This window comes from Buteo buteo, chromosome 24, assembly GCF_964188355.1.
Source record: "Buteo buteo chromosome 24, bButBut1.hap1.1, whole genome shotgun sequence".
Taxonomy (NCBI): domain Eukaryota; kingdom Metazoa; phylum Chordata; class Aves; order Accipitriformes; family Accipitridae; genus Buteo; species Buteo buteo.
In genome coordinates, this window is record NC_134194.1 from 9,066,142 (window position 1) to 9,084,880 (window position 18,739).

The 18,739-nt window shown below is 43.6% G+C and overlaps 1 protein-coding gene across 12 annotated transcripts in view; it reads left to right on the top strand.

Annotated features, from left to right (window-relative positions):
* Positions 1-16,708, top strand: part of SGCD (sarcoglycan delta) — a 431,589-nt gene extending 414,881 nt beyond the window's left edge. For 8 of the 12 annotated variants that reach the window (XM_075057001.1, XM_075056999.1, XM_075057006.1 and 5 more), the window contains one exon: positions 16,338-16,708. In XM_075057001.1, the coding sequence (XP_074913102.1) occupies positions 16,338-16,646 (309 nt within the window). In that variant the 3' untranslated portion in view covers positions 16,647-16,708. Of the gene's footprint in view, positions 1-13,010; positions 13,071-13,184; positions 13,411-16,337 lie in introns of all 12 variants that reach the window. The other 4 variants (XR_012654342.1, XM_075057009.1, XM_075057010.1 and 1 more) reach the window with 4 other exon arrangements.
* Positions 16,709-18,739: the final 2,031 nt, after the last annotated feature.

Here is an 18,739-nt window from a genome sequence, read left to right on the forward strand (position 1 = left end):
TGTTGAGATCCCTGGTTTGACTATGCGGCTGCAGCCAAGCCCCAGTCCTGATGCTGGCCGCGCAGCTGCGTGACATGCTCTCAGGCTAACCAGCTGCTGTGTGCCTTATTTCTCGAATGCAAACATGGATCGTGGGCATAAACAAACCTGGCTGGATTCCTGGCAGAGCTGAGAATTGCATTCAGTAGCTCCTGGGGCAGGGACAGAGGTGATGTGGGAGCTAGCAGGAGAACATAGGCAGGACAGGCTTGGGAGAAACCAAAAGCAGAACAGGCAGGTTGGCCCGGACTGGGCTGTTCTGGGCTTGCTGCAGCTCCTGTGGCATTGCCAGGCTGTCATGGTTTAACCCCTGCCAGCAATTAAACACCACGCAGCCGTTCACTCACTCCCTCCGCTCAGTGGGATGGGGGAGAGAGTCAAAAAAAAGTAAAATTCATGGGTTGAGATAAAGACAGTTTAATAGGACAGAAAAGAAGAAAATACTTGTACTAAGACAGTTTAATAGGACAGAAAAGAAGAAAATACTTATACTAATACTAATGATATGACAGTGATAATAATAAAAGAATTAGAATATACAAAACAAGTGATGACAATGCAATTGCTCACCACTCGCCCACCGATGCCCAGTTAGTTCCCGAGCAGCGATCCCCACCCCAGGCCAACTCCCCGCAGTTTATATACTGGGCATGACGTCACCTGGTATGGAATACCCCTTTGGCCAGTTTGGGTCAGCTGTCCTGGCTGTGTCCCCTCCCAGCTTCTTGTGCCCCTCCAGCCTTCTTGCTGGCTGGGCATCAGAAGCTGAAAAATTCTTGGTTTAGTATAAGCACTACTTAACAACAACTGAAAACACCAGTGTGTTATCAACATTATTCTTGTACTAAATCCGAAACATAACACTCTACCAGCTACTAGAAAAAAAATTAACTCTATCCCAGCCAAAACCAGGACAGGCACATTGTGCAAATGGAGCAGCAGACACTTCCCAACATAGCTCCTGGCTGCTGCAGTTTGAATAATTTATAAATGCTTTTGGATCTTTGTTTTTTCATTCATTTCTGGAGCAACACCAGTCCTGCCTGGTTCCAGTGGGGTGGCTGAGATTGCTGCTCCCCTTAAAGCACAGTACCCCTGAGCATGGTTTAGATTCCTTCTCACAATGACTTTTATAATGGTCACTTTTCTAAGGTATATGCATCTCAGCTACCCTTAACCCTGGCTGTGCCCCATCCCCAAGCCCAGCACAGTAGTACACAGTCCTGCCAGCCAAGAGGGACATGGGGGGTTTTTTTGGCAGTGCCACAATGGAACCATTTCTTTGTGGGAAGAAGAGCAGCATTGCATCCCCCGGTAAGTCTGACTCACACCTGTGTAGGCTCTGAATGATGAGGTGAAGCCACGATATTTCCCCAGAGCAGGTGAGAAGCTGCCCTTCGTGTTGTCTTCCACCAGAAGGACTGAAGGTAAAAGCAGAAAGGTGCTATAATACTTTAAAGAAGTTGACATCATCTGAAGTTAGAAACTAGGTGAAACATTTCAGACACCTTCACAGTTCGAACTCTGCTCAGACTTTGGCTGTTGGGAGGACAGTCAATGTTTTCCTCCTGAAGACAGCAGACCAGGCAGAGCAGCTGAGAACAGCAGAGTCATGAGATTATTTTCCTGTTTTTCTTCCTTTCTGCTTTCTCTGTTGACTTCTGGACCTGAAGCCATGTGCTTGGTGTCCATCAAATCAAATACTTGGGTGGGATAAAACTGATGAGCACGATGTGCCAAGGAGAGACCTGGGGTTTTGCAGTTTTGCAGGACAAGGACATTGCACATACAACTTGTATCACAGAGAGAGGTAAGAGCACGGTGAGACAGATGGAAGCTGGTGGGGCCCATGTGTCCCAGGGGTGAGAAAGGTAGGTGGACACAGGCACCAGCTTCCCGCAGTGAGTGATGGATCTTGCTTGTCACTTTTTTCCCTCTCACACATGAAGACCTTTGTAACACCTAACAAGCAAAAAATGACAGCAGAAATATTGAAAGTTCTGCAACCCTAGGGCAAGTTCAAGCAGTTCCCACTGAAATCAGTAGGCGCTCTGTCTACATATAGATTGTCACTCCCATTTTTAAGAGACAGAACAGCCAGCTTAAAATGAAAGGGCCAAAGTTTGGCATGATGTGAATGACAGTTTGGATCCAGATTAATCCAAACCATAGGCCAATTTGGCTCAGGAGAGTTGATGTGGGCTACTCCCTTCCTGAGAAAGAAGACTAAAACAGCCATCAGGGCCAAAACAAGAAGGCTAAAAATAAATTAATAATTAAATAATAATAATAATAATAATAATAATAATAATAATAATAGTCTAAGGGCTACTGCCCTCAAAAGAATATTTTCATCCCTGTTTTACATGAGAGCTGCAAGGAGGACTTTTTAAGATAAGCCTTAGAAGGTGCAGAAATGGAGATGGCAGGCAATTCAGGGTAAACAGTTCATTCAATAAATTACAATGAATTATTTGCAGTTAAAAAACTTCTATAAACTTCTAAATTCCATTAACATTGCATGGCCTATATAAAGTGACCCCTAATTGCATATTAAAGGAGGATCCGTCTTTTTATGTTTTCATCTCACCACATAAAAAATTGTTAGGTGAGGAGCACATCATTGCCCAAACCAGCCCATCATGCAGCAGGCAGTAGACTGAAAGCTCTAATGCACATATTATAGCATGCTGGGCTGCAGCAGAAATCTGGATGCAACAGGAATAAATACAGCATACTTGGGACCATGGAGAAACACGGTTCCTCCATCAGATGCGGAGCTGACCTAATGCTTTAATGGCTTTGGTGTCACGTGCACCAGAAGTTACTGCCAGGCAGTTGTAAAGTTACATGGATGCCAGCAAATAACTGTATATCTGACCTGACCACAATTACTCAATTTATGAAAGCAGTTAGGATATTGTTATTTTACTGTTGACAGAATGGAAAGAACAAGCTCCATCGCACGTGCCTGACTCTTGCCTTAGAAGGACCTAAAAAGAATCCAGAAATGTTAAGTTCATCTCCTGCCATCCCAAAGAAATGGAGAATTACCAGTCATTATGTCCACATCACCCAAACACCCACCAGCCAACTATCAGCCAGCCACGTGGTGCTGCACAGGAGCCCAAGGTGCGTGGGCATCTGCACCTGAACAAAACAGTTAAAAGCCATAATGACAATACCTAGGCTGCAAATCTAGAAACACTCTGGAAAATCTAGAAGCAATTGCTCTTTGGTCATATCTAGAAAAGAATACACTCCCTGGAGGATATTGTGATGGAGTGACACTGGAACTGTCCCGGCTCATTTGGGTTTGCTCTATGCTGAGATCAAGTCATATATAATGTTCTTGTAAAATACTCTGTTGGTTGCAGTTGGATAAATGGCCGATTCTAAATGATCCTTGCTGAACTGCAAAATCGATTAGGCAGTGATTTCCCACCTTGGATTTTTCTATGCCCCTCAAGATTTCTCGCTCTTGGAATTTGTCACATCCACGAGAAATTAAACAGGGTGCATTGCTCTAGTGGCAATTTCTCTGGCTTCCCTCAATCCCAGAAGCCACGTGGAGTCTCCTGAGGTAGTTTGCTTGCAGTAGAAAAGACTTAAAAGCTGACACTTTTCACTGAAAAAAAAAAACCAAACCAACAAAACTTGGATGAAGTTAAACACAGGATTCAGAGTCCCTAAAGCACAGAAACCCAGCAGAGGAAAGGCAGTCGTCCTCCACCAAAACAGCAGCAGGCAAACTTCTTGCTCGGTACAAACCAGGCCATGATGGGCACTTACATCCCCAGCATCGTCTTGCACCAGGCATTAGCACCCACGCTCAGCACCGCTGGGCTGGTGCTGTACCGCACTGCGCAGACATCCCTGCCCTGCACAGCTCCTCGCTCTGATTAATGAGAACTCGGAGCCAGAGCGGGGAACTACAAGTCTTTAATATAACAACAGGTCACCTAACAGGCATTAGAAGCTTGTTGGGACAAGAAAAAGGCCTGTCTGCATTAGACTGCTAACAACTAGCTTTAACTTGCATTTTCCCAGGAATATTGTTTCAGTTTGAGCCTTTTAGGAAGCTGTCGACCTTAGCAAAAATCCCTTCAAACAGGAAGGCTTAAGCGAAAAGATAGCTGAAAAAATTAGTGATGAAATCGTATTTCCTGATCCAGAAGTGCCAAGGCTAGGTCTGATTTCAGTGGGAACATTCACGTACCTAAAGAGAGGCATATGCTTCTGAAGCAGCCACTGGCAGGCTGCGAAGTAGCTCCCTCTCGGGGGTGGATGCAGCCGTGCCAGTGTGAGCAGGATGGGTTTTATGTTCATCAGCAGGAGACAGATTTGGAGGGGGATTTTTTACACACTGCATGGAGAGGAATTCCCGGAGGAATTAAAGCTTTTTCTCTTCTGGCTCTGGCACTGGTGTTCAGGACTTCACCCAGCATTCAGATAGGAGTTCTACCTGGAGTGAGAGTTTAAAAGCTTCAGAAGAAAAAGTAGATCCATTCAGCCATGTCAGTTATTCAAAAGCCCAGAGACAAGGTGTGCTGAAGGAGTGGGGGGAGTCAGAGGCGAGACTGGAAAAACCCTTTCTTCCACTTGGGTTCAAGATCACACTAAGACACTTCAGTTATCGGTTGGGAAAAGGCTGCACAAATCATAGAGGAGGTGCTGGCAGTTCGCTCGTTGGAGCACAAGCTCTGCCAATGGCATCATTTGGATGTTTAAAGCCCTTGGCTCTAATTGTAGCATGGCCATGCTTGAATAAACAGTGCTAGGATTACAGTCATTGTGGAAAAATGGGATGGATTATGTCCCAGTCTGCCTGAGAGGAGAAGCTAGTTCTGACTTGGCTGGGCAGGGGAGCTGGCGCAGAAAGCCTCTGACATCCTGACACCTCTCCGCAATGATTTCCCTCAAGATGAGAGGGCTGATTAGGTGCAAAGAGAAAGGCTAAAGCAGACTGAAACATCCCTTATGCAAATGCTCCGCTTAAAGCCAAATGCGTGCAGCCTAAGGTGATGGGCTTGCAGCCTCTTCAGCAGTCGGTTCTGCAGAGGGTGGGAAGTCGAGGGTCTCTGCTGGCCCCCCCGAAGGGAGCAAGACTCCTGGGGACCAGGAATAGTTCCCACTCGTGCAAAGAAATCCAGCCCTCAGTCAAATCCCAGGCTGGGAGTCCAGCTAGAGCAAGACTCTGGTGCCAAGACACTCAATTCTCACACAAGCGATCGCTCACCTTGTGGTAGTTGTCGTCTTAAATCATGTGTTTAGTGAACCCCAGGTAGATGGCTGAATCCTGTAACAAGAAAAGCCACAGGCAGTGCTGGGAGGCCCAGCCCTCCAGGTCTTTATCTTTGTAGATAAGCAAGTTTTGAGTCTTTGGAAGAAGTGCTCTGACTACTGTTAATTATTGATCACTGAAGCCAAGCTTCTATGCCCCAGACATCTGCTGCTGCATGGCAGATGTGAAGACAGTGTCAAAATGGGACAACAGGGTTAGAAGACAAGCAAATATCACCATTGTAATGAGAACTGGTATTTTGCCTGGCTAGCCCATCTTCTTTCATGCACAGAAAGATAAATTGTATGGAATGGCTCTGTGGAAAGACAGTTCCTTCCTTTCCTTATTAATACTGAGAGTCAAAGCTTAAACACAGCAGACAAAACTCATATAGGACTAATGAACTGTTGGAGCACAATCAAACCAAAAGGGCCTCCATCTCTGGCTCTCATTCTTCTGCCCTTTCTGGCCAGACAGAGTATTCCCTGTGCCCATGTGTTGGGGAGAACCGAGGAAGCAAGGAGCCATCAACAATAGTACTATCCCAGAAATAACAATGACTTCTCAAGAAACAGGAGAGCTGGAGGCCTCCAGCATTCAGACTTGGCTCATTCCAAAGGAAGGAAAATAACAGCACAACTGAGCAGTAGTAGGAAAACCTAGCTATTTTTAGTATGCTCCTTGGGGGAGGATTGAATACAAATTTGAGTTTATCTCCTGTCTCCAAGAAACTTGGGACTTGCCCCAGCAGAAAGATAATCTGGGAAGATGAGTCCAAAATCATGGGTGCAGAAGATGCTCCATCCAGGACTGCTTTGTTCTGCCTTTCTTTTTCAAATGTTACTGTAGTACTTCTGGTTTCTCCCTGGTGCACCTCCTAAGGTGGTGCTCTCAGCCTGACGCTGAGTAACAAACACAGTTGTGACTTGTACGCTCGGTAATGAGATGCCAGGCACATGGAAAACCTGATAGGCAATGTTCTCAAATTCTCTGTTAATTACCAATGTTTGCTTAACAAATAGCTGTTAAAATGCCTCAGTGCACCAACTTTTCTGGGACCACTTTGTATTTCCCAGATGTTCAGCTGGCAAAAGAGTGACAGATGCCTTCCTCTGATTGTTTTCCCTCTAACTGGCAGAAATTTGGAAATGTTGGTTTGACATTCCCTGCAGTAGATTCTGCAGACATCAGGTCAGACACCTCTGAGATGCAAAGAGTTGCTTTCCAAAATGATAAAGGCAAGCAAGTAACGTGAATTTAATGTGGAAACAGCATTCTTCCACCCCTTGGCTACACATGAAACCAATGTGAAGAGCAGCATAGAGAGGTAATGTCTGGCTGTACCGATACTAACCCTGAGGCTCATCTGAGAAAGTTTACCTAGCTCTAGCCCAAGAACTTAGAGAGATCTGACTTACCTCCAAGGCAGAATTAACATTTGACATATAGTTACGTAGGACAAAAGAGCTGAACTTCTCCATTCAGGGCCCTGAAACATCTTGCCTATGCCAATACCTCGCACTCTGTCTATCAGAGTAGCCACTAGCTGGCACAGACTTGGAGGAGCTTCCTTGTAGGGGGAAACATTAATATTCAGCAAAGTGCTATTACTTCTGGCTTCTAGCTGCAAAGTGGAACTCGGGCCAAATTTGTGAATTTTCAGTCTTATGATAAAATTAGACAGAGCAAACTATTTGAGGAAGATTGACTTTGAGACTAATGCATGAGGCTAGGGTCCAGGAAACCTTGTGCTTAGAACAATTCCGTATAAGCCATTTAGTATCTCTGTCTGCAGCTCTATTCTAGGAATTAATACATTTCTTGGGAGATACTTCTCTAACACATAGTGAAATAATTAGCACAAAGAAGCTTCAGATAACCTGAATACAGAATCCTTTCCTAGTTCTATTCCAGTGTCTATCATATTAAGAGAAATGCACGCTTACAGCCCTCTTGCAGGGGTTAACACAGAACTCTTCTATTTGCAACACACCTGAGCATTACATAATGCAGAAGATGTTTGCCTAAAAGACTTAGACAAGATCTGGGAAAAGCAGGAGTTGAGGACTAGAAGAAATGAAGCAGAGCCCACGTGACACCCCTAGAAGAGACCTGTAGCAGTTATCTTGTGCTGAGGTCTTGCATTGAATGAGCTTTGAGACATCTATGAAGAGACAATCTGCTTCCCACCATGTCTGATCTACAGGCTTTTATATTGGAGTCTGGCTGAAGCTTATAAAATAAACCTATATTACCCAGATCATAAAAGGAATGATTCCTGATACCATGGAAGTTGACCTTCTACTTTAAGCAAGAAGGCTGTCAGACCCTATAAATTTCCTTGTCGGCTACCACCCATCAAGCAGTGACTTTAACTTCCATATGGTGCTAAAAAGAAAAGGATAATCCCGCTTATAAAGCCGAACTTTAATTTCTAAAAATTCATGCATGTTGCTTTTATGTATGGGAATGCTTCCATTTTCTGGATGTACATCAGTACTTCTGCACTGAATGAAGCTTTGATATACTATTCAGCTATATGAAACCAAAGCATTTAATTATTTCCTCCGGAGCTTTCTAAACAAAAGTGGTTGAAGACCACCACAATTCAACACACTGTTGCATTTCAGTGCAAGTGGTATTTTAATGGCTGAAGAGTTCAATTAGCACTTACAAGCAATTGTAAGCAAATGCTCTCACAAGCATCAGTTTTGTAGGCGCTACTCTATAAAGTAACCTGTTAGTGAAAGATGCAAAACTTTGTCAGCCAGCATACATCTTGCTGAGTAAATACTGGATGGAAGATATCAGTTCTGAGAATAGGAAGGAAGGGAGGAGGTGGAGAAGCTGTTGTCCTAGATGGCTGAGCTACCTTTTTCGGAGGACATCAATGAAGTGCAAATCAGCTCCCTTGAAACTTCCTAGAGAGATTCCCACAGACTATTTGGGAATACTGTCTAAGTCTCACTCTGAGTGGATTATCTAGATTTTTTGGTAGGCATACAGTGACTGCCTTTACTGCATATAAACCAGTTGTTTGAGTTCTTCTTTGGGCATGTCAACCCAGTTCCCTCCCACACCCAGTAATTTACCCAAGATACGGTTCAGAGAATAAAGTTCATATCAACTTTGGCCTGTCATAGAATTATCACAAGCTTAATCATTTAAACTACCTAATAGCTAGTTCCAGATGTTTTGAAAAAAAGAAAAGAAAAATCCTAGTCAAGAACAGTTTTGTTAATCTTGTTTGAGTATTAACTGGGTAAAATATAAAAGGGAATTTTAAAAATCAGTTTCTGTCCTCTGTAGTTAGCACCCAGGGAAGAGATCTTCAGCAAATATTCATAGCAATGAAACATTTATAGACATGCTGCTTAGGTTTACCTACAGATTTTCTAGTCGTGTTTCAGAACTAGCATCGAGGTGTCATTAGCCTACTCTGAAAACTCATGACCTGCACATCTTTAAAAGTATCACATAGAAAATTCTTTCTAATCATATAGCAGATGTGGTAGAAATGTATATTGTCCAGTAATAACTAAGATTTCATAACTGGGATCACAATTTATAACTGCAAAATTTCTGTTGACTTTAAAGAAAACAGAATTTGGATCTCTGAAGCATTAGTACAGCAAACATAAAAATCTTGCAAATGAACACCTCCCTAGGAAGAAGACTCCTAAAGCTATCTGGTTTAGTGTTTGGTTCAAAAGAAAGCCATACATGAAAATCTTTCTGACTTGTAAAATACATTTAACTAAACCTATCTGTCATCTATGCATCCTGCTTTATCTAACCAGTCTCTCTATTAGCACTCCTCACCATGGTATCTGAACTTCTTCTGCTGGAGGTGTTATTCCAATTACTTTAGTGTAGCTGCTAACATGTAACTGAGAGCAAAATGTGAGCTTGTGTTAGGAAAATAGTGCTCCAATTAGTTGCTCCCTCTTTGTCTAACAACGCAGAAAGTCACACTGTGAAGGATTGTTTCCAGAGCTTGCTCTCTGTGGTAGTCTCTCCTCCTTTCTTTTTTATCGTTGCCATCGTGATGTTGACACAGAAGTTTGGCAGTCTCCCATCTGAATCACATGTGGGAGCTCAAGCTATTTATGATAGTCAATACAAATCAAATACCTCCTATGTACATTAGCCACTGCTCAGCTGAATTTCTTGCTTCTCCTGTGCTGACCCAAATCTATGTAGGAGACAGAGAAAGTATTTTTCTTATGCATCCTGACTCCTAATTGAAATAGGAAAACTCCTGAGAAGAACTGTAAATATGCAACAAGTCTGAAGAAACTGCTGTTTTGTGATCACGTACAAACTGCTTCTTTCTCCACAGCTCTCTAGGATTTAGAATAAATTTCATGACTGACAAAATATTTCACCCAGTCATAGCATAAGAAAGAATTTTAAACAACTTTGGAGACTGTTCCCAAGCTAAATCTTGGTGTATTGACCTTCTAGCTTAAAAATCGGATACCTTGCTTAAGGGTGGGATAATCAGCACTTCAGGCTTTTCACTGTGGACCCTCCTATCCCACCAGCAGTTGCAGTTATTTGTCAAGCTTGAAAGTAGTGGCTGCAAACCACCTCATTTCATTTCAGCTCTTGCTTTCAGAAAATGAAACAACAAGGAGGTAACAGGACTAAAGAGCAATGCCTCACCCAGCTGCAACCAGACTTTCTCCCAGCTTATGTCCCATCTGCTGGTGGACACACACTGCTGTCTTCCCCTTGCTCAAACAGCACCCAAATGCTCCAAGGGAGGAGGATCTGATCGCAATCTGCGGCATCTTAAAATAAGGTGACTATGAAGACAAGACTTAAAGGTGCTAAAGCTCTGTGTCAAGCAATCACCACCACTCACCAATCTTGGCTATACAAAAAAAATGAAGTTGTCAAATCACTTGAAGGAACATGATACAGCAGAGCTCCTTAAACCATGGACTTCACCCCGATTCAGCCCACAGAAACACCTTGCCTGGACATTGCTAAGGTGAGACACATGATTCCTGTAGGAGAGGCAGTGTTTCTCACCATTTTTTTGATCTTAGGATGCTTCTAGTTGCAGGGCACAGCAGGCATCAGTTCATTATTGATGGGGTCCTATGGTGGAATTATCTCTTCTCTAAAAATGAATGCTCCCTCTGGGATGAGCTGGTTTTGGCTGGGACAGAGTTAATTTTCTTCCTAGCAGCTAGTATGGGGCTATGTTTTGGATTTGTGCTGAGAACAGTGCTGGTAACACAGGGATGTTTTTGTTACTGCTGAGCAGTGCTTACCCAGAGCCAAGGGCTGTTCTGCTCCTCACCCCACCCCACCAGCGAGCAGGCTGGGGGGGCACAAGGTGTTGGTGGGGGAAACAGCTGGGAGAGCTGACCCCAACTGACCCAAGGGATATTCCAGACCATACGACATCATGCTCAGCATAGAAAGCTGGGGGAAGAAGAAGGAAGGGGGGGGATGTTTGGAGTGATGGCGTTTATCTTCCCAAGTCACCATCAGGTGTGATGGAGCCCGGCTTTTCTGGAGGTGGCTGAACTCCTGCCTGCCCATGGGAAGTGGGGAATGAATTCCTTGGTTTGCTTTGCTTGTGTGCGTGGCTTTTGCTTTACCTAGTAAACAGTCTTTATCTCAAACCACAAGTTTTCTCACTTTCCTTCTTCTGAATCTCTCCCCCATCCCACCAGGGGGGACTGAGCGAGCAGCTGTGTGGGGCTTGGTTGCCGGCTGGGATTAAACCATGACATGGGGGTTGGGGAGGCAGGGGTGTGTTGGGGTTTTGGTTTGGTGTTTTTTTAAGAAAAGGTTAAAATGCCTTGCTATGACAAACCAGCACTTTGTAGATGTATGTGCACACAGACACACACAAACACATATTAGTAATATACATCTAGGTCTGAGATACATCTATGAGAAACCACTTGCAGTTTTCCAGTCAGACTCTCAGCAGAATAGCAAATTAAAATCTGTTTATGCGTAGGAGGTAGGACTCAGCCTGATCGCTATGAGTTGTCTGGACAGTATCAGGGAAGAGGACAGTCTCACATCCTGCTGTGACAGAGCTAATTTGCAATCCATCGCTGACTATCGCACATCCAAACTCCCAGTGCCCTCTTTGGGGCAGCACCTGTCAGTAGTCCCATGCCATAAACCCTCATATAGCATAGAAGATGATAAAGAGGATCTCGGGAAAAGGAGAGTTAATTCTGCCAACAGCATGAGCTATGCTTGCAAAGCCTTGAGCCTTAACAGCAACCACGGCCATGGGAATGCCTGCTCTGAGACCATCACTCGTGAGGGGAGACAGCAAATACGGCTGATGTTCCGTGGCTGTTACAGTTACATCCCACTTGCTGCAGTTTCTCACTTAAACATGACTGCTTCCGCTGAGCGGTAAAGGATCTACAGCAGAACCAATTCTGTTTAATGTACTAGCTGAAAAAGAAACTGCTTTGAAGCTTTGTAGATCATCGTAACCAGTAGAAAGGATTAGCTGATGATTTTGTGAATGAGGTGGGGTGCATTAGGAATGTGCCGGAATATATCTTTACTGGCTTAAAACAGGCTGGCACTTCAGAATCACCAATTTTTGCTTTCTCTTTTTTTTTAAAAAAAAAAAACCAAACACCACCAAACTCAGAACATGTAAGGGCTAAATCCTGATTCTGTCACAGGTAGCAGCAGACACCTCTTCACCTTCACTCTCTACCAGTATGGCAGAACCTGGCCTGACCAGTGCAACACTGTGCTGATACTTACTTTGCTGATGATAACAAAGTAATTAAAACTCATTGTGTGTTCAAGGAAATAGCAACCCCCTTTCTACAGTGAGATCCAGCTCAGAACCTCACAGCGTACAAAGCCCTTGAGATATTTTAAGGTTAACTGAAACATTTTGATTCACTGACAACACCTCTCTCTAATGGCTGTCAGAAAAGTAGAAAGGTGAATAAACTGCCAAGGTTTTTATACCACTGACCCCGTGGAGGAATTTCATCTCTATATACTGCTGTTTCAAACCACCTCCTGGAGTGTCAGCAGACATATTGGGTATTGAATTCCTGAACCATGTTAATATTGATGAAAAGTCATTTACTTCTCAAGCCTGATGAACAAATAGCATCTCTCCCAGGACTGTGGGGTTTTGTCCAGACTGTGATGGTTTTATACATACGTCAGCCAAGGTTCAACTTACTAAAGTGCTTGTTGTATTAAAGGAGTCGCTACCTGAACAACTTTCAACATCGAAAGGTCAAATATCTCTCCAACCATAGGCATGAAGCTTCTTAGATAAATAACGAACAGGAAAAAGTGACAGAGTCTTCCAAAAAGAATCTATGAAACCAACGTGAAAGATCAAGGGTTTTGCTGATCAGAATCCTTTTCAACAGCCTTCTTTTTGGTTAAAAATAAGTGCGACTGACCTTGAAACCCTTCTTAAGAAAGTTTCTCCTTTGAGAAGTCACCTTCAAATTGGCAAGTGCTGAAGATTTAGTGTTCTGTAGTAACACCCCCACCACCACCTCCACTCCCCAAATGTAATTAAATTCAGATTAAAACTTTAAACAGCTGAAAGTGAAATCACATATTTTGGGTTGTTTCTACAATTCCTTTGGCAGCTCTGAACATGTGGGATGATTTAGTGTTTAAACTATTAAGATTTAACTTTTTCCCCAAATAGGGAGAAGTATGAATGCAATGGCATTACAGACCTGCAAAGATTTCAGTGCTGTCACCACAGGTATGTGAATACAGGTGGAACAGGTACACTATCACTTCTAAACATGCTTATCCTTTCAATTAGTTCAGCCTGAGAGAGTCTGTCAGAGTAAAACATGCTGGTGTCTCTCCACAGCCTGTCACCTGCCTTGTCCTGTGTCAAGTCCTACCACCGAGACAAGAAGTTCAAGCTGGCAAGCAGACAAGGTTAATCAATGGCCACCATAATATGTGACTTACCTTACTCTGAGGTCTTGAGAGCAACTTCAGTTGTCCTCTGGCACTGCAGGAAAGGGTGATAACTACCTAGAAATGGCTAAAAAAAAAACCAACCCAAACCGAGAATTCTGCTTTAGCGAGAGGTATGAAGAAAGGCACCATTAGCTGTGCCTGACTTCTCCTTATATCATTTATCTGGGTCATACTTTATTCTTCCATTTCCTTGTGCAGACTTCGTGGTTACCTTCACATCTTATTTCACAGGGAGAAATGGTGAGCTCCTCTTTTCCCTGGGCTACATAGTTCACACTGCAACCAAAGGAGCAGTGCTCCCAGCACAGCAGGCCAGCTCTTCCCATTAATAAGCAGGAGACCCCAGACCCTGAATTCTGCTTTATTTTATGTGTAATGATACACTACAAAAAGTAGATGGAACCTGTCACTACACTTTTTTTTTTTTCCTGGGAACCAAGGAGATAGATAAGAAACTTTTCTTTTGGGTAAGTTGTGGGTGTTTTTCTGACAGCCTCAGTGTCTTGTACACTTGTACCATACTTAATGTAGATAAAAGTACAAATATTTTGCATAATTACATGGATGTTAACATTCATAGTGCCTGTGGCATCAGTTCTAATTTAGTAAAGTGAATCAGTTCCTTTTCCTAACAATTCAACAGTGCTGTTCCAAACAGAAAGGCTGCATTGTGCTTGGCTGTTACCACACTTGAACATTAGCAATTCTAATTGCAAAACTCCTTTAAGTGTTACTCTACGGGAAAAAATAAACTTTTTAAAGATATAGAAGTTTCTCCTCAAATCTCAGCTTTGACATAGTACAGGCAGAAATTGCAATAGCAGAACCAAGGGATAACCATGGGTGGTTAAAATAACTATTTTTCTCTCCACACCATTGCCCTGTCTCATTAGTCTGTTTTACCTGGTCACAGATGGTACGTGCTGTTAATCTGGACACCATTAGCACAGCAAGGACATGCTAGCAGAGCAGAAAGTGGCTTACAGAGTTTTCACCTCAAAAAATGAATTGAGGCAGCAGAGCAAACTTCTAGAAAGTAGTGGGGAAATGCCTAGAAAGCAGTGGGGAAAATCCTAAAAAGTAGGAGGAAAATGCCTAGGAAGGGGCGGGAAAATTCCTAGAAAGCATAGGGCAATTCCCTCAAAGCACCACCCAAATTTCAGGAGAGCAACTGATGAAGTCCTTCAACACTGCAGAAAATTCCTAGAAAGCAGCAGAGAAATTCTTAAAGGGTTTGGTGTGAATGCCTAGAAAGCAGTAGGGAATTTCTTAGAGAGTTCGGTGTGAATTCCTAGAAATCTAAGGGTAAATGCTTGGAAAGCACTATGTAAATTCTTAGAAAGTGGCGGAAAAATTTCAAAAAAGCACCAGTAAAATCCCTAGAAACAACACATTAATTTTTAATCACATTAATTAGTTAATTTAATTTTCTACAAAACAACCGAGTTTAAAAGCACCAATTGAATTCCTAGAAAGCAGTACAAAAATTCCTAAAAAGCAACAGGAAAAGTCATAGAAAAGAGCAGAAAAATTCCTAGAAAGCATGGGGAGAAGTCACAAAAAGCAATAGGAATTTTCCTAGAAAGCACATGTTGAAAGGCTGTGAGAAAATTGCCTACACAATGTCACAAAAATAATTCTGAAAAGCAGCTGGAAAAAATCTTAAAAAGTAACAGGAAATTGCACAGAAAGAACCTGGAAAGTTCCTAGACAGATTCTAGCTCAAGGAGTTGCTGGAAAGTACTACATGAATTCCTAGGAGGACTCTAGATTGAGGAATTCCTGGAAAACCAGGGAAATTGCCCTAAACCTTCTAACGCAAGTATTCCTAGAAAGCAACTGTTATATTCTTAGAAAGCTTGGGGGGGGTGGGGGAGTGTCCTAGAAAGAAAGTTCCTAGGGATTTCCTAGAAAGGTTTTGGATGGAAGGATTCCTGGAAAGCTGTGGGAAATTCCTAGAAAAGATCTAGATTGAGGCATTGCTGGAAACCCGTGGGCAGATTTAGAGAGAGGGTCTAGATTGGGATGTTCCTCAAAAGCCATGGGAAATCCCTAGTCCCTTTTCCTTGGAGATATTGTTCTTCAGGCATAGCACAACCTTATTCTCCCAGTATGTTACAGCCACCCAACCACTCTAGCAGGGAAGCAGCCACCGCAAAGCGTGTGGGTCCCTGCGACACAACAATTCTGCTGTGTAAGGACAGTCATCCTGCAGGAACAAAGAACAGCTGCAGCAGGCCCTGGTGGAATCTGCTAAATATTTGCAAATTTTGTGCTGAAAAACATAGGGTAGGACAGTGGAATCCTTATAAACAGCCATTTGGGGAAGGAAAGTGCAGAGCTGTCTGAGAGGCTTTTGTTGCTGCTTATGTTAAATTAATTCAAAAAGCCCTTCAGTAGCTCAAGCAGAAGAGAAAAGACCCACTCGTCAGAACTTATCCTTTATGGAGAGCTGGTCTTATTCCTAAAGAGGTTTCACTATGTCGTACAGCTAAACAAATTCCAAAAAAGCCTTGGCAGAGGAGTGACTCAGAGCAAGCATGAGCTCCCACACCAGGGTGCCGATTAGCCGCACGACCTGATTATGCCAATAATTAAAAAGGCAGCATTGGGCACAGCCGAGCATCCTGGGACTCAGGGAGGTTAATGCTGTGGGTGCAGAAAATTTAATCTCTTCCCTCTCTTATTCTGCTCCTCTGTGTTTCTGTCTATGTTCTTTCCTTTTTTTGTTCTCCTTTCCTTTCCTTCCTTTTTTTTGAGCAAGCCAAAACTTTTGGGTGAAGTACAGGCATCACAGGGTCGTAAGGTGGAAAGATGGTAAGGGTGGCTTTATGGCACCAGTGTGCCTGAAGTCACACAGGATCTGAGTGGAGCCTGGTGCAATTTAGAACGATCTTGAAGTAGCCTCTGTAGGTCATCTGGGAGCTGCTAGGAAACAGCTACGGTCTGGTCGCACCAGCTTTGCCTTCAAATTGCCTTCTGTCACATCTGGCCATTACAATCAACTCCTGAACCTTGATGATTTCTCTGATTCTAGCAGAACAGCTGGGTTGCTGATGAAGAAAGTGTTAGACACTGCACTAAAAGACCAAAGATTTGTGCCTGTCAAGTCCTGAGCAAGTCTGATGCCTGCTACAGAGATGGGCATGGAAGGAGGGAGATGCTCATCCCATCAAGCCAACGGGCAGTACCTGCTCTCTGCCAACACTCTACCACCCTTTCTCTAGCTCAAGTGCTGCACATTGCTTTGATTTTATGCTTCCCATGTTATACCCTGTGGCTAGGTGTTTGGTTTATGCAGGGGGGAATTGTGTCTATATTCACATATAAATTGAAAATGTATTAAAGCTGTCAGTTATCCTGTTTTATGTACATATTTTATTTCTGCTTCATATTCAGCTCTTTCACAGCCACAATATTTTGTGTTCTTTATATGAAAATTAATAAAAAAATTGGATCATCATGAAAGATTTCATTTCCTTAAGCTAGCAGTGGTGAGAAAAAATTCCATCTGCTTTATGTCACCTCAGTTTCAATCAGTCAAAAGTAAATTTCCATCAACTCAATCCATATACTTTTCCTCTCTGTTTACTCTTCCTGTACTGCATGGAATCAAGCTAAATTGCAGGAAGATTTTTATGGGCTTTTTAGATTAGTGCACATGGTGTTGCACACAGGTAAGAAATACATCTTGCTTGTACCTTCCTGTTACCTGCCCAGGGTAGCAACTGAATGGCATTTCACATGCCTTATTTCCCACTTGGATTTACGTAGCTTCCATTTACAGCCTTTGAAATTTACTTATACTCTTTCCCTTCAATTAAAAAACTATTCTGCCTGCTGTTGTTACTTACAGGCTGTGACTGGGTCACCTCTTAACCTTCCCTTGGATAAAACCGCTAAATACCTTAGCTTCTTCAGTCCCACACATTTGTGTCTTCAAGTTTTGTTGTTCTTTTTTGAACCTGCTATGATTTGATGGACAGTTTGGGGCAGGTGGAACTGCCCCAAACACTGCATTCCTTTGCTGACTTATTGGGGATGATGGGAAGGGGTCCCACCACCTCCCTCCTCCTTAAGCTAGCAGCTGAGCACCACCTGCTAATTGCATTTGGTCCACTAACTACTACTGGTTTCCTCCCTTTTACTACCCCAACACAGTTCACAAGGAAAAACAAAGCTTCACCTGGATTTTAGGAAATGGAAGAAAACTAGCTGCCCGTGTTCTGCTAGGGGAATCTGATCTTGACCATCCTATAGCCATCACCCATGTGATGGGTCCTGAGGGTCTTCTGCATCACACCCCCAGCACATCAGGCTGCAGGAGAGGAAGCATCGCCATGGTGCTGAGAGGGCTAATTCTGTTTATGTCCTTAGAGAAGTCAGGACAAACCTGCTGGCATGTATTCTGGGGGACTGGCACTGTGGAGAGCTGCTGCTCCAAGCCAGGGTGCAAAGGATGAACATTAAATCCGAAAGGGTCCCCAGCATGGAGCCCTGAGTGCCAGACTGCTGCTGCTCAGTGTCAGCTGTGAGGCTAGTTGTGAAGTCCCAAGCCAGCCAAGCACACACCATGTTTGTGCAAACACTATGGAATTCATCTGCTTTTTCTGCCCAAAGCTCACTGTTTTTGCCAAAAAGACTTTTCTGATTCTTCTCCATGCCTCTCCCCCCATAGCCATTACATGCAAGTTATTTGCTCTCAGTAATTGAGAAGGGATGGGCAGGGCGAGCAAGTCACTCACATTTTGTTCAAAATCCTTTTTGTGCCCTTCTGGTTTAGTTAAATTTGGTCAGGCTTTTCTGCTGCCCTTTGGACCATGGCAAATAACTCATCACTTCAGATTTTGGAGAGTTAAAAGAAAAGGAACAGTACTGCCACCTGCAGCAGAAAGACTAAAACGTAGGTCCCCTCCAGCCTCAGGGACCTGCGTCTGCAGGTTGAGCATCAAGCAAGAATTTTTATTTGGTCCATATATAGATCAGACTTTCAGAGAAAACATCCTATGCAAAGATAGCAAGCTCGGTGCTTTTTACACGTGGGAATCTCTGCATTGCTATTTTCCTAAAACACTGGCTGAAGGAAGGCAGACTATGATGCTTGCAGCAAATTCAAAGCGAGCTCCAGGCAGCCGTGTGTGTGCAGATTTTGGACCGTGCCTGCCCAGACCAGCAGTGGCTTTGCCGGTCCCCAGCTGTGCTCGTATAGGCAGCACACCGCAGCCAGCAAGTGAGCAGACTTCCAGGGGCTTCAATCCCTGCAGCTGGATCATCCCTTCCTCCAGCAGCTGTGGGGAAAGGACGGGCTCTCGGTGATGCTGCAAAGACCGTCACTTCTGAATAATTTCACGGTGGAGTGAAAATAAGCGTGACAATGAGCAAACCTCCTCCCAATAGTTTCCACTGCCAGCCCCCTGCTCGCTGGGGACCTCCACTGAT